Source organism: Oryctolagus cuniculus, chromosome 17, assembly GCF_051225735.1.
Source record: "Oryctolagus cuniculus isolate XC-2025 breed Fujian yellow rabbit chromosome 17, ASM5122573v1, whole genome shotgun sequence".
In the NCBI taxonomy this organism is placed as follows: domain Eukaryota; kingdom Metazoa; phylum Chordata; class Mammalia; order Lagomorpha; family Leporidae; genus Oryctolagus; species Oryctolagus cuniculus.
Window position 1 is genome coordinate 20,762,798 of NC_142883.1, and position 12,592 is coordinate 20,775,389.

A 12,592-nucleotide genomic window follows, 5' to 3' on the forward strand; every position below is an offset into this window, starting at 1 on the left:
TGCTGCTTGAGGCCCCCTTTACCCCTCCTGCTGGGGCAGCCTCTGGAGAAAAGCTGAGGTCTCATTTCGCTGTTCGGGGGCTGCTGGGAGCGGGTGGCCCTGCTGGGGAAGAAGTCCGTGGTGCACATCCCTAACCCCACTGAGCAGCTCCTCTCCTCCCGACAGGTGGAGCAGGTCCCTCTGCAGCCATGTCAGCCAAGGCGATTTCAGAGCAGACGGGCAAAGAACTCCTTTACAAGTACATCTGTACCACCTCTGCCATCCAGAACCGCTTCAAGTATGCCCGGGTCACCCCTGACACAGACTGGGCCCACCTGCTGCAGGACCACCCCTGGCTGCTCAGCCAGGTGAGCCCTGCCTCCACCCTGGGTCCTCCTCCCAGGCCCAGGGTCTCAGGAAGACGGGGTGGAGATTCTGGGAAGGGCATGGGGTCGTGACCGCCTGCATCCATGAGCAGGCGCGGTAGGCTGTGCTCTGGGCCCTGTGTGTTGAGGAACCCGGCACAGCATATGCTCATATGCTGGCATTACTTGGAGGCAGACATACTGGTGTCCAAATCGCAGCTCTCTGTTTGTGAACCACGCGGCTCACATCCTGCAGTTCAGATTCCTTGTCTGTCGAAGGGGATCACGCTCTGAGAGCTGTAAGGATTAGCAGGGATGTCGGGAAAGCAGCGAGTGCGCTGCCTGGATGCACAGCAGAAAGGCTGTGAGGAAGTGTGGCCTCGGACCTGCTAGAATGGCTCATGGCCTGGGCCCTGGGAGGGTCCTGTCTGCAGATCCCTGTGGGGCCGTTGTGACGGCTTTGGGATGGTCTTTGCCTCCTTTGGCAAGATCCAGAGGGCAGGACTAGGACCGATGGTGAGGGTTCCTGCCCCGGCGAGCAGCCCAGGGGGTAGTGAATTTCCTGGCCTTGGAGCAGGGTGCAAGCACAGGGGGAGGGGTTAACTGGGTGACCTCCCTTCCCCTTCGGAAGAACTCAGAAGGAACCCCCTGCCCTACCTGAGGAGTCTGCAGTGGACCGGAGAGGCTGCTCCGCCACTTAAGGAAGCCGGGGAGCCTCACACATGCAGCAGGGCCCCCACTTGAGGACAGAGCGCCCTGGATTCCTGGTTATCAGACAGATGTAGCTGGGTAGGGGAGGGAAGCTTCCAGGAGCTGACCCGCAAGTCACCCAGGCTGGTCTGGGTTTTGGGTCCCTAAACTATCGACTCTTAATCTATGCTCTCCCTCGTCACTCTAAACACAAATTCCTCTCGTTCCAGAGCTTGGTAGTCAAGCCAGACCAGCTGATCAAACGGCGAGGAAAGCTTGGCCTGGTTGGGGTCAACCTCACCCTGGATGGGGTCAAGTCCTGGCTGAAGCCACGGCTAGGACAGGAGGCCACGGTGAGTGTGGTGAAGGGTCGGCTGCAGAATAGCAGCTCCATGGTTCGCCCCATAGCTGGTCACGTGGCAGCCAGGGAGGGCTGTGTCCTGTGGAGCTGACCTGCCCAGGTGGCCTTCGGCAGCAGGGCCAGTCCCGGCGTTCGGTCCTAGGTCCCCCATCGGGGACTCCACACCTTGTGTTACTGGCATGGACAAGAGGCGCTGCAGGATAGCGTGAGTGCAGGCGAGGGCTGAGTGGGAGCAGTGGTCATGGAGATGGGACTCTGAGGCCAGCTCCGGGAACCCCTTTCCCTACAGTTTGCAGAAGGATTTGGGGTCGCTCGTGGCGATGGGCACCTAAGCACGTGGGTGAAGTTGAAAGGGAGATACAGAATCATTAGGCAGAGAGAGACGTATCGGAGGAGACGGTTAATAGTGCTGAAGAACACATTCTGTCCTTGACCTCCCCTGGCCCCGGGATGAACTTCGGCTATAACGAGAAGGCTAAAGTGAGATGCGGTTTAGGAAGGGCTAAGAGACACTCAGAAGTAGAAGGGAGCTGGTGAATCGGAGGGGCTGGGGCCGAGGCACGACTAGCCTGGGAGGAAGTGGTGTCTATGCCTGGCGCTGCGTGTGGGGCTGAAGAGCCTGGTGCCCCTCTAGGATGACCTTGGACCTGGGTAGAGCTGTTCCCTTTCTCTGCTGCCTTGGAGCTGGGCATGCGGGTGGCCGGGGAGACACCTACACCCCTGGCTAGGTTCCCCAAGAGCAGCTTTTGGTGTTAATACCCAGTGTCTGCCCCTGGGGCTGGAGGGATCCTTGCAGGTGCTCCCGGGCCTGGGGCGGAGGGACCTGACTTCAGAGCGCCCAGCCTTTGGGGAGAGGGCGGGGGGAAGGTGGGGGGGGCGGCTGAGCGGTGTCCCCAGGGAACACGGCACACTCCTTCCTGCATCTGGGAGGGGGGTTGGGGACGTCTGAGCCAGCAGCAGCGGGGCAGGAGCAGCTCATTACCCCTGATGGATCACTGTCTGGTCCCTGACTCAGCAGTGACGCACGGCTGGGCGGGGGGGCTCCTGACACACTGGGGTGAGAGCTGTCTCGCCTCGGCCACCGCCAGGGCCCCACTCAGACTGATTAGCTCTGCAGGCCTGTTGTCCTCAGCCAGGACAGTCCGCATGGAACTTTCCGCATCAAGCTCTGGCTCTCCTCCCCCTGCCCTAGGCCTGGATGCGTGTCTTCAGGCATGGTCACCGTGCTGGCCTCGAGGCAGACAAAGCAGAATGGCCGCCTCCCCCTCCCCCTGGGCCCCGGGGTGGCCTTGGTTTGTTTGAGCTCCTCAGTTTGCTTTGCGGAGTAGGGCAGTGTTACCTGTCCTGTGTCTCCAGAGGAGGCAGTCAATGAACGTGCAAGGTTGGCGCGTGGCCCGAGTGTGGCTGGCACAAGGACAAGGGGATGACCTCATTTGGACTTCTCAAGCTGACCCCATTGCCCTGGTTTCCGGGAAAAATGTGTCTTGGCGCCCTAGGGAGCAAGACACGCCTTCCCCCAGTGCGTCACCTCCTGCCCTTTCTCCGTAGGTGGGCAAGGCCACAGGCTTCCTGAAGAACTTTCTGATCGAACCCTTTGTCCCCCACAGTCAGGTACGTTTGAGGCAGCCCCGGGCCAGAGCTTTGTGTGCGTCCACCTTCAAGGGGTGGGGGCAGAAGTCGGGTCCCTGGAGCCACACCGAGGGTAGTGGGAGCAGGGAGTCCCGAGGTAAGGGCTTCGCGTGCAGCAGGGAGGAGTTAGGGCTGGACGCCACGGGGCTTCCCTGGGCTGGGATGAGGAAGACTTGAAGACGGACCCCTCCCCAAGATCGGGTCACGCTGGCTCCTGCACTGTCGCCCGTGAGGCAGTGGCCCCTTCTTGTTTCTGAGGGGAAGCTGGTGAGCGGGCTTCCTGCCACATTCCAGAAATGCGACCGCAGGGCCTGGGTTCCTCTCCTGGTGTGAGGCGGCCCCCTTCTGGCCCAGGTCAGTGGTCCTCACCCATTTCTCGCCCTTTGCACCCGCAAGGCGGAGGAGTTCTATGTCTGCATCTACGCGACCCGCGAAGGGGACTATGTCCTGTTCCACCACGAAGGCGGGGTGGATGTGGGCGACGTGGACGCCAAAGCCCAGAAGCTGCTTGTGGGCGTGGACGAGAAGCTGAGTCCTGAGGATATCCAGAGACACCTGTTGGTGCACGCCCCTGCAGACAAGAAAGAGTTGAGTGCCGGTGGGGTCGGGGAGCCGGCGGTGGGGATGGGGAGGCGGGGGGCTCCTGGCAACAGAGCAGAGAAAGCAGAGGGGCCCTCCCGTGAGGGTGGGAGCTGGGCGTGGGGCACGGCCGCTGGGGAATCAGACTGCAGTGTGCATCCAGTATGCAGGCAGCGTCCCTCACCTCCGTGCCCCTGTCTGTCTGGCGCCTGGCAGCTCCTTTCCGCCTCAGTAGCTGAAGAGCACAAGGGTTTGCAGGGGTCGGTGGGGCCAGCGAGGCTGTCGGTGACTGTGAGAGACGGCTGCGGGGGTGGGGACAGAGTGCTGCGGAGTCCGCACCCTGATGGGTTAGCTCCCTCTCTCCCTCTCCCTTCTAGAATTCTCGCCAGTTTTATCTCCGGCCTCTTCAACTTCTATGAGGACCTGTACTTCACCTACCTCGAGATCAACCCCCTTGGTAACTGGCTCTGCTGGGAGGGCAAGAGTCGCTCAGAACAGGGTCCCAGTGCCTGTAGTAGCCCTGGCCCTGGCTTGCAGAGGACCAGAGCCCCGCCTGCGAGATGGGGGAGGGGTGTGTGTATGTGTGCATGCGTGCATGTGTGTGCATGTGTGCGTGCATGTGTGTGTGCATGTGTGCGTGCATGTGTGTGTGCGTGTGTGTGCACGTGCGTGTGTGTGTGTGCGTGCACACATGCATGGCGAGGTCTCTGCACTCAGGTAGGGCTCCTGTTTCTGAGCTCTCTGAAGATGAATGACTCCTGGTTTACCCTCTCCAGTGTCTGTCTTTGGTCTTAATGGTTTGTTGGGGGAGAGTCCTGGTGTGCCCTGCCTGTGTGCTGTGGCTGCTTCTGCCGGCGGCGTAGGCTGTCCTACCTGGGGCTGGGTGCCCTGGTCTGACCCCCCCAGGCCTGTCCCTGGGTGCACTCGGAGGCTCCGCTCACTCCGGGGCTTGGTCATTCATTGACAGCCAGCACTGTAAAGGGGAGGCAGGTGGTGACCCGGGGGGGTGGGGGCGGGGGGGTGGGCTGGCTCTGCCAGAGTTGATTCTGCTGGGGATTCTCAGGCCAAAGTCCAAGGAGCCAAGAAACCAAACCCGATTCTAGCTGAGGCTGCAGCCCCTCGAATAGGCCAGATGGCCATGTGCTAACTTCATTAGCTAAATTGCCGTGAGGGAGAAGGGAGGCGGTGTCCAGGGAGGTGGCAGTGAATGAGACCTGCTGTTTGTGAGCCCAGTGCACCCCATAAGTTCTGCACCACTGGGCTGCCCCAACAGGACCCTGGGGGTCCCAGATGTACACACAGGGTGGGGGTGGTGGTCGGGGTCGGGACTTCGACAGCAACGTGTACCTTAGCCATTCTTTTTCAAATGGCAAGATCGAGGATGGAGGGTGGTTAGGCAGTCAAAACAGGGAGAGTAGTGTTTTATGAGGATGTTCGAAAATCGCCATGGCAACTGAAGGAGGCTGCCTGTCCCCTTACCTGTAGGTCAGGGAGTGAGGCGTGGTCTTGCAGAATTTGGTGTGTGCTTTAAGCGGGGAAGGCTGTGTCTCCGTAAGGGTCTTCCTGGCTTCCCGTTGAGCTTAGGGGGATGCTCAGCCTGTCTGGGACCCCATGGGAGGGGCGTTTGGGGAAGCCTGGGAGGGGTTTGGAGGTTGATGGTCGCCCTGGCCCAGAGCCACGCGTCTGATCGCATGTGCTTTTCTCGCAGTCGTGACCAAAGATGGCGTCTACATCCTTGACTTGGCAGCCAAGGTGGATGCCACTGCCGACTACATCTGCAAAGTGAAATGGGGCGACATCGAGTTCCCACCCCCCTTCGGGCGGGAGGCCTATCCGGAGGTGAGGCTGGCTTAGAGAAGCGACAGAGGGGGAGGGGCTGGAGGAGGGTGACTCATCTCAGCCCGGCGTCCGGCCCCCTCCTGGGCTGGATGTTTGGCAGGGTGAGGAAGACCAGAACCATTTAATTTTCTTAAAATCCCAACAGGGTGGCAGTGGGAGTCAGCCAAGCCTCTGAGTCCCAGCCAGAAACCCTTTTAGACTTCGCTCTCAATCAACCTCCCTGGGCTCTTAACTTGATTTGTTGCTTCTTGATAATTCCGAGTGGGCTGTCCTGTAATCCTGCTGGGAAGCTGGTTCTCTGGGCCACGCGCTGAGAATTTTAATGACTTCTTCCCACCTGTGCTCTGAGAGGTGCTTGCAGGGGGTTGGGCCTTGTACGGCCAGGCCCAGGCCCAGGCCCTGGCCCTGGGAAGAGGCTGTGCTGGGAGAAGGGTAGGGCCTGGGGAGACAGGCAGACCGGTGCTGGAGCAGGAGCTGTGGCAGGAGCAGAGAGACACAGGGAGGGCCAGGGCTGAAGGTTGGAGAAGTGAGGAGGGACGTTTGTCCCCAGGCAGTGACTGTGCTGTGGGTGGCTTTGGTACTTGAAGATACCATCATGCTTTGTCCCAGGTACACTAACATGATTAACTGGCCTCCTCTTGTGCCTGCAGGGAAAGGGGCGGGGCCCCAGGGTCTGGGACCCTGTGAAGGGTGCCCTGAGGGCCCACCTGTGTGCTGTCTGCTCCCTAGGAAGCCTACATTGCAGACCTGGATGCCAAAAGTGGGGCGAGCCTGAAGCTGACCTTGCTAAACCCCAAGGGGAGGATCTGGACCATGGTGGCTGGGGGTGGCGCCTCCGTCGTGTACAGGTGACTAGCCCGCTCAGTGACCATGCGCGTGGCCTGGGGTCTCTGGCTTCTCACCGTGGCATCCAGAGTGCCTTGAGGGGCGCTGGTGAGACCCTGCCCCATTCCACGTGTTTTTGGCAAGCTTGCTTGCTTAAAAATGGTGTGACTTGTGCATTTTAATTCCGTGTAGTAACATGTGCTTCATGCAAATGTTCAACAGATACAGAAGGTGAACTAGAAAATGGAAGCCGCCTGTCTTTCTCCCCCAACCCAGCTAGGTCACCCCGTCCTCTCTGGCACTCTAGTGCCTGTATGAATATGCATTTACTTTCTTAAGTCCTGTTCCGCCCCCTTTGCAGTAATCAGCCACGTCTTGACTTGAAGCACGGTGGGCGTCTGCTCATTTCTAGACCCAAGTTTGGCCCTGACCCCCAGCTGCGGCTGTTCTCTGTACCGGGCAGCCTGGGGGTTCCTGCAGTGGCCACTTCTTGTCTTTTTGTCCGTCGGGGCTTTGTCATCGCTCATTTTTCCTGCCACTGCCCCGGGCCCTGGCGCCCCACGGCTGGCTGGCGGCACTGGCCAGAAGAGTGAGGGTAGCACAGTCAAGTGCAGCGTGCATAGGAGGTCTGGGAGGTGCGTCCTCCTGCCTGGGCCTCAGGGCAGAGCCAATGCTGACTGCTGTGTCTCCCCTGGCAGTGATACCATCTGCGATCTCGGAGGTGTCAATGAGCTGGCCAACTACGGGGAGTACTCGGGCGCCCCCAGCGAGCAGCAGACCTACGACTACGCCAAGACCATCCTGTCCCTCATGACCCGCGAGAAACACCCAGAGGGTGAGATGCGAGCACACATGCACCCTTTGTCCTGGGACACCCCGTGCGCTGCAGCGGGAGCAGCCTTAGGTCAAGGGTCACCACAGCCTCAGTCCTGGTCCTTGAGGGGCCCTAATGCTCACGTGTGGACCTTGATGCACAGAGACACTTCTGTCTGAGGGCAGGGAGGAGGAAGCGGCAGCTGAGAGCTCCCGTTCCCATCGCTGTAAACTCAGTTCTGAGTGAGTGTCCTGGGCCTGGGTCAGGCTCTGGCTGGTGACCTGGGCTGTGTGATTCTGTGTCCCTTGCCACGTGCCAGTGTGTGGGGGCCACACGTGCTGGTTCCCTTTCCCCTGAGCCAGAGCGAGATTCCCACCAGAGGGCTTCCCGGATGCCACCTTGGGAACACAGGCGTTTGGTGGGTGTGGATCGAGCGCTGCTTGGTCATGTAGGTGATGGAGTTGAGCTGACGAGGGAGAGGCCGTCCTACGCCCTCCCTGCTACCTCTTCACAGATGGGGGCCCTTGCTCAGGGAGACCTCCCTCAGCCGAGTTTCTGGGAAGACGCTGGAGTCTGCCTCTCTAACCCTTGTGTGATCTCTCTCAACTCCAAACCCAGGCAAGATCCTCATCATTGGAGGCAGCATTGCAAACTTCACCAATGTGGCTGCCACGTTCAAGGTAACCAGCGGCAGCAGTGCTGCAGGGCCTGGGGAAAGTAGGCTCCGAGCCAGAGGTGGGCTCCCCTAGGTTGTCCAGCCTAGGGAGGGGGTTCTTGCCTGGGGCCTCCCGCTGAGGGTGCGGAAGACAAGGGAGTAGGACATGTGGAGCTCAAGCAGGCTGTCTCTGGGCAAGCAGCTGACACTCACTGGACCATAACTCTCCCACCTGAGACCTGAGAAGCAGACACCTGCCTCCTTTGGGGACCCTTCTCCAAAAGACGGGGATGAGGAAGGTGTTTTGATGACCCGGACTGCTCATCCAGCCTGGGTCTCTGTGCTGGGTCAGGGCCGTGGGCCCTGCTTTACAGACACCGTGACAGTGGCTGCCAGTGAGCAGTGATGACGGAGCTCGCGGGCCTTGGGAACTGTCCCCTCCCAGGCAGCCTCCTCCAAGGCCATTTCCTGTTTCATGTTGCCATGCTCCATGAGGCTACTCAGCAAGCCAAGGGGCGTGTGTGTGGCTTGAGCAGGTTAAGCCACCGCTCGCGAGTCCCGCGGGCCATACTGGAGCTTGGTCCTGGCTGCTGCTACCGAGCTTGGAAAGGCAGCAGAAAATGGTTCAGGTACTTGTTTCCCTGCCACCCATGTCAGAGACCTGAGTGGAGTTCTGGCTCCTGGCTTTGGCCTGGCCCGGCGCAGCCCAGCTCTGGCTGTTGCAGACATCTGGGGAGTGAACTAGGGGATGGAAGATTCCTCCCTGCACACACCCGTGGTGGTGTCGTGCAAGTTTTGAGCCTCATGAGAATAGTGAGTAAGTCAGCGTCAGCCTTGAAAGGGAGTTCTCAGACAGGGAAGGAGCAGCCCTCATCAGTCCTGCCCGGGTCTCCTTGACCTGACCTGGTCCAGCAGACAGATCCGACAGCTGAGCTCTCCGGCTGTGTTTCAGTGTCCGAGCAGCCCTTCAGTACAGCTTTACCCCGAGTGAGGACGACTGGAACTGGAGCAGGAACGTGTGTAGAGCGTGGCAGAAATTAGAGACTCCAGGCTCACAAAACCTTGCCTTCTGTTTGGAGAGACAGAACTGGTTTATACCCTGCCAGCCTCCCAGTTTTCCAAAGCCAAAGTCCATTGTAAGAGCCATTCCCTGAAATCACTGGGAGATTTTGACCTTGAAGAAGACTATGGTTTGCTTTTAATTTTAAAATTTATTTATATTTTGAAAGTCAGAATTATAGAGAGCCTTCCATCCTCTACTTCACTCCCCAGATGGCCCAGACTGAACCAGGAGCTTCATCTGGGTCTCCCACATGGATGGCAGGGACCCAAACACTTGAGCCATCTTCCACTGCTTTTCCAACACCATTAACAGGGAGCTGGATCAGAATTGGAGCAGCCGGAACATGAACTGGTGCCCTTATGAGATGCCGGTGTTGTAGGTGGTAGCTTTACCCTCTACACCAGTCCCAGAAGACTGTTGGATACCCTGAGAACCCTGCATGGGACTCCCTGAGATTGCAATGAGATAAGAATGACTGTAGCCAGGGCAGAGACAAGCAGAGCCCTGTTGACCTGGCATGCTGGGGCACCGGTGTATCAAGGGGTGTTGCTTCCAGGTACCCCACATTCCCACCTCAGCATTGTGACAAGCAGTCAGATGTCCTGGGCCTTGAGTTGCTTGTGCCTGGTCCAGTCAGCATGTGTATGGTGCTGACCACCAGGGCCACTTCGCTCCGTGAGAGGCAGCTCTTGTCGTAGACACCTGCTAGGTTTGCATACATTGGTTATAAGTCATCAACCGTGGCTTCCTTGTCTTAGTCATGTGTCTGTTGTCCCTTTCCAGGGTATCGTGAGAGCCATTCGGGATTACCAGGGCCCCCTGAAGGAGCACGAGGTCACGATCTTCGTCCGAAGAGGCGGCCCCAACTATCAGGAGGGCTTACGGGTGATGGGAGAAGTGGGTAAGACCTGGCCCTCCCCTCTCCTCTCCTCTCCTCCCCCTGGGCTGTGGCCTGCCCCCGGGGGGTCCTGAAAGGAGTCTGTCCGGCTGTCTCGCGCTTGTCTGCTCCCGCCTCTGGATCTGTAGCCTTGTCTCTTCCGTTGTCTGCCACCCACAACGCTGAGCGTGTGTCCTGAACTCCAGGCTGGCATGAAAGGCATTGCCATTCGGGGTGTTTGTAATGAAGAATGCCTGCTGTGTGCTGGACACTGCTCCAGGCGCTGGGGTCGCAGCCACGGACACGACAGGCAGTGAGCTGCGTGCAGCTCAGGGTGCCGACCCTCGTGTTGGAGTGCTGGGGCCATGGAGGAAGACGGCGGGCGATGGGCAGCTTCAGTCAGAGGATCAGATCTGGGTGGGAAGGTGACATCTCGGCCAAGGCCCAGGGGAGTGGAGGGAGCAGCTCAGCGGCGATTTCTACAGAGCAAAGGGCCACCTACCGGGGAGACCCTGATGGAGCTCCTGGCTGTTGTATGCACATGGGGAATGAAAAAATAAAATGCAAATGAAGAGAGCAGAGAGCTAAAGTGGGGCCCCCTCAGCCAATCCAATTGAACGTGAAAGAAGTGAGCTTTGTGACAGCAGCCTTGCTCTCGAATGTCTCACAGCACCCAGGGCCAAGGCCCTTGTTGGGGAGCAGGGCGACAGGTTCCAGATGCACTGCTCATGAGCTCGCCTCTGACTGGACGGACAGAACTTTCTGTCATCCGTACTTCAAATCAGTATCTGCAAACGTGAGCCTTTCCCCGTCCCCCACCCCAACTTGTGGTCCAAGTGCTCATTTTCATTCACTCACCTACAACTGAGGCCCTGCAGTGGGCCAGCCTTGGGGACAGCATGGTGGACAGGCCCCGGGTAGAAGATCAAACAAGTCAGCAGTGAGATGAGCGGCTGTCAGCAAGGGGTCTGCAGAGTGGAGGGGCCGGCTGGCATGAGGGGGCAGCCAGGGAGCTAGGAAAGTCCTTTCTTGGCAGGTGGCACTTGGGTTGAGTTTAGTGAGAAGGCAGCAGCCCGGTGGTTTCTGTGGCAGGAGCATTGTGTGCAGAGGCCCATGGCCCTGGGGGGTGAGCTCGGGATCCCTAGGACCAGGCCAGAAGGGCAGGCAGGCACCAGGCACATGTGGACACCGGTGCTAAGGGCTGAGAGGTGGAGAGGCGGCTCTGGCTGCGGGCAGGGGAGGCCGACTTGAGCAACCCTGTGGTCACTCGAGGCTTGCCACAGAGCTGTTTCTTGGCTGTCCGTGCCAGCTGGTAGTCTTCAGAAAGGTTCGCCTGGTGCAGGTTTTGACAGGCGGTTGGCCCTAGATGAAGGGATCTCGCCCTGAAAGCACCAGGCACGGAGCGAGGCCGAGGCGGAGCTTGGCAGGGACACAGGCCCCCACTGGGGAGCGCGACCGACAGAACTCCTTCCCTCACAGGGAAGACCACCGGGATCCCCATCCATGTCTTCGGCACGGAAACCCACATGACGGCCATTGTGGGCATGGCTCTGGGCCACCGACCCATCCCCAATCAGCCTCCCACCGCGGCCCACACTGCGAACTTCCTCCTCAATGCCAGCGGGAGCACGTCGGTAGGTGCCGGCCCTTTCCTCCCGCCTGAGAGGAGGGAACCATCCCAGCTCCCACTCCCCAGTCCAGGGCGCAGTGCCTCCGACCTTGGGGGCATGGGGACACACAGTGGAAGTTAGTAGATGGTTTCCATCATAGTAGCATAGTAGGCCAAGAGGTTCCAAGTCAGACCTGAGTTCAAATCCTGACTGTCACTTGGGGAGGGAGGGGCCTTGGCAGGTGTCTTAGCCGCTCCGAGCCTTGCTGTGTTCATTTACCAGGTGGGGCAACATTGATTTCCTCTCCCAGGGCTGTTAGAACAGTGCTTCTGGAAGCAGCAGAGAAGGGACAAAGCTGCACATGCCGTTGTCCCCTGATTTCCTGGGAGCCTTTAGGACCAGTGGCTTGGTCCCCAGGATGCTCTCTGTGACATCTCCCTCCCTCTCTCCTTGTGCCGCCGCAGACCCCAGCCCCCAGCAGGACTGCGTCTTTTTCTGAATCCAGGGCTGACGACGTGGCACCTGCCAAGAAGGCCAAGCCTGCCATGCCACAAGGTAACTCCTGGAGGTTGCAGGAAGCGGCCTGTTGGTGCCTGCCCCTTCTGTCAGCCCTTGTCCTGTCCTGCCTGGGCTGGCAGAGCAGGTGCAGTGGTCTGGGCTTTGGGTGAGTGGCCTGAGGGTGTGGGGTGGGACTGGGACTGGAGGATGGGCTGGCTCCAGCAGGTGATCTGTCCTGAGCTGAGGACGCACCCCATGCCTGGGTCATCTCACTCCCCTCTCACTTCTCCCCTGTCCTTCCTGTCTGGGTGAGAGCTGGGTAGGGAGGCTGCGAAAGGGACAGGATTTTAGAAATAGCAAGATGTGGGAAGTTCTTAGATTCCCCTTTCCATATGGGGGGCAGGAGCCCAGGATGGCAGAGCAAGCCCCTCGGCGCAGTTCCCACCCTGCCGCCAGCAGCACAGGGCTCTCTGCCCTTGGTCTCCCGGTCCTGGTCCAGCTGTCCTTCACCTGACTCATCTTTCCATTGCGATCCCTGCCAGCTGGGCCTCCCCGTCAGCGCCAGACAAGCAGTCATTGCCCCCGGGCTGCTGAGCCCCGTGCAGGCCCTTCCTGGCCCAGGCAGGCCTGGCTAAAGGCATTTTGGGAGATGGTGACATCAGCTCCAGGGGCTCAAGATCAGAAGCCACTGCCCTGTGATCCCCCCAGATCAGCGGCTTTGTCCATGGCCTAGAGTGACAGGTGCAGGCCTGTGCTGGAGAGGGTGGGGCTGGGCCAGCCAGGGAGCCCAGTGGGGCTGACAGTCATC

At 59.6% G+C, this 12,592-nt stretch overlaps 1 protein-coding gene across 2 annotated transcripts in view; it reads left to right on the forward strand.

The window, feature by feature from the left end:
• The window catches only part of ACLY (ATP citrate lyase), a 47,092-nt gene that overhangs the window by 4,192 nt on the left and 30,308 nt on the right, over positions 1 to 12,592 (forward strand). For both annotated transcript variants that reach the window (XM_089317811.1, XM_089317812.1), the window contains exons 2-13: positions 166 to 347; positions 1,265 to 1,387; positions 2,944 to 3,006; positions 3,421 to 3,611; positions 3,981 to 4,060; positions 5,312 to 5,442; positions 6,172 to 6,290; positions 6,966 to 7,102; positions 7,700 to 7,761; positions 9,583 to 9,700; positions 11,156 to 11,310; positions 11,751 to 11,841. In XM_089317811.1, the coding sequence (XP_089173937.1) occupies positions 189 to 347; positions 1,265 to 1,387; positions 2,944 to 3,006; positions 3,421 to 3,611; positions 3,981 to 4,060; positions 5,312 to 5,442; positions 6,172 to 6,290; positions 6,966 to 7,102; positions 7,700 to 7,761; positions 9,583 to 9,700; positions 11,156 to 11,310; positions 11,751 to 11,841 (1,429 nt within the window). In that variant the 5' untranslated portion in view covers positions 166 to 188. The remainder of the gene's footprint in view (positions 1 to 165; positions 348 to 1,264; positions 1,388 to 2,943; positions 3,007 to 3,420; positions 3,612 to 3,980; positions 4,061 to 5,311; positions 5,443 to 6,171; positions 6,291 to 6,965; positions 7,103 to 7,699; positions 7,762 to 9,582; positions 9,701 to 11,155; positions 11,311 to 11,750; positions 11,842 to 12,592) is intronic.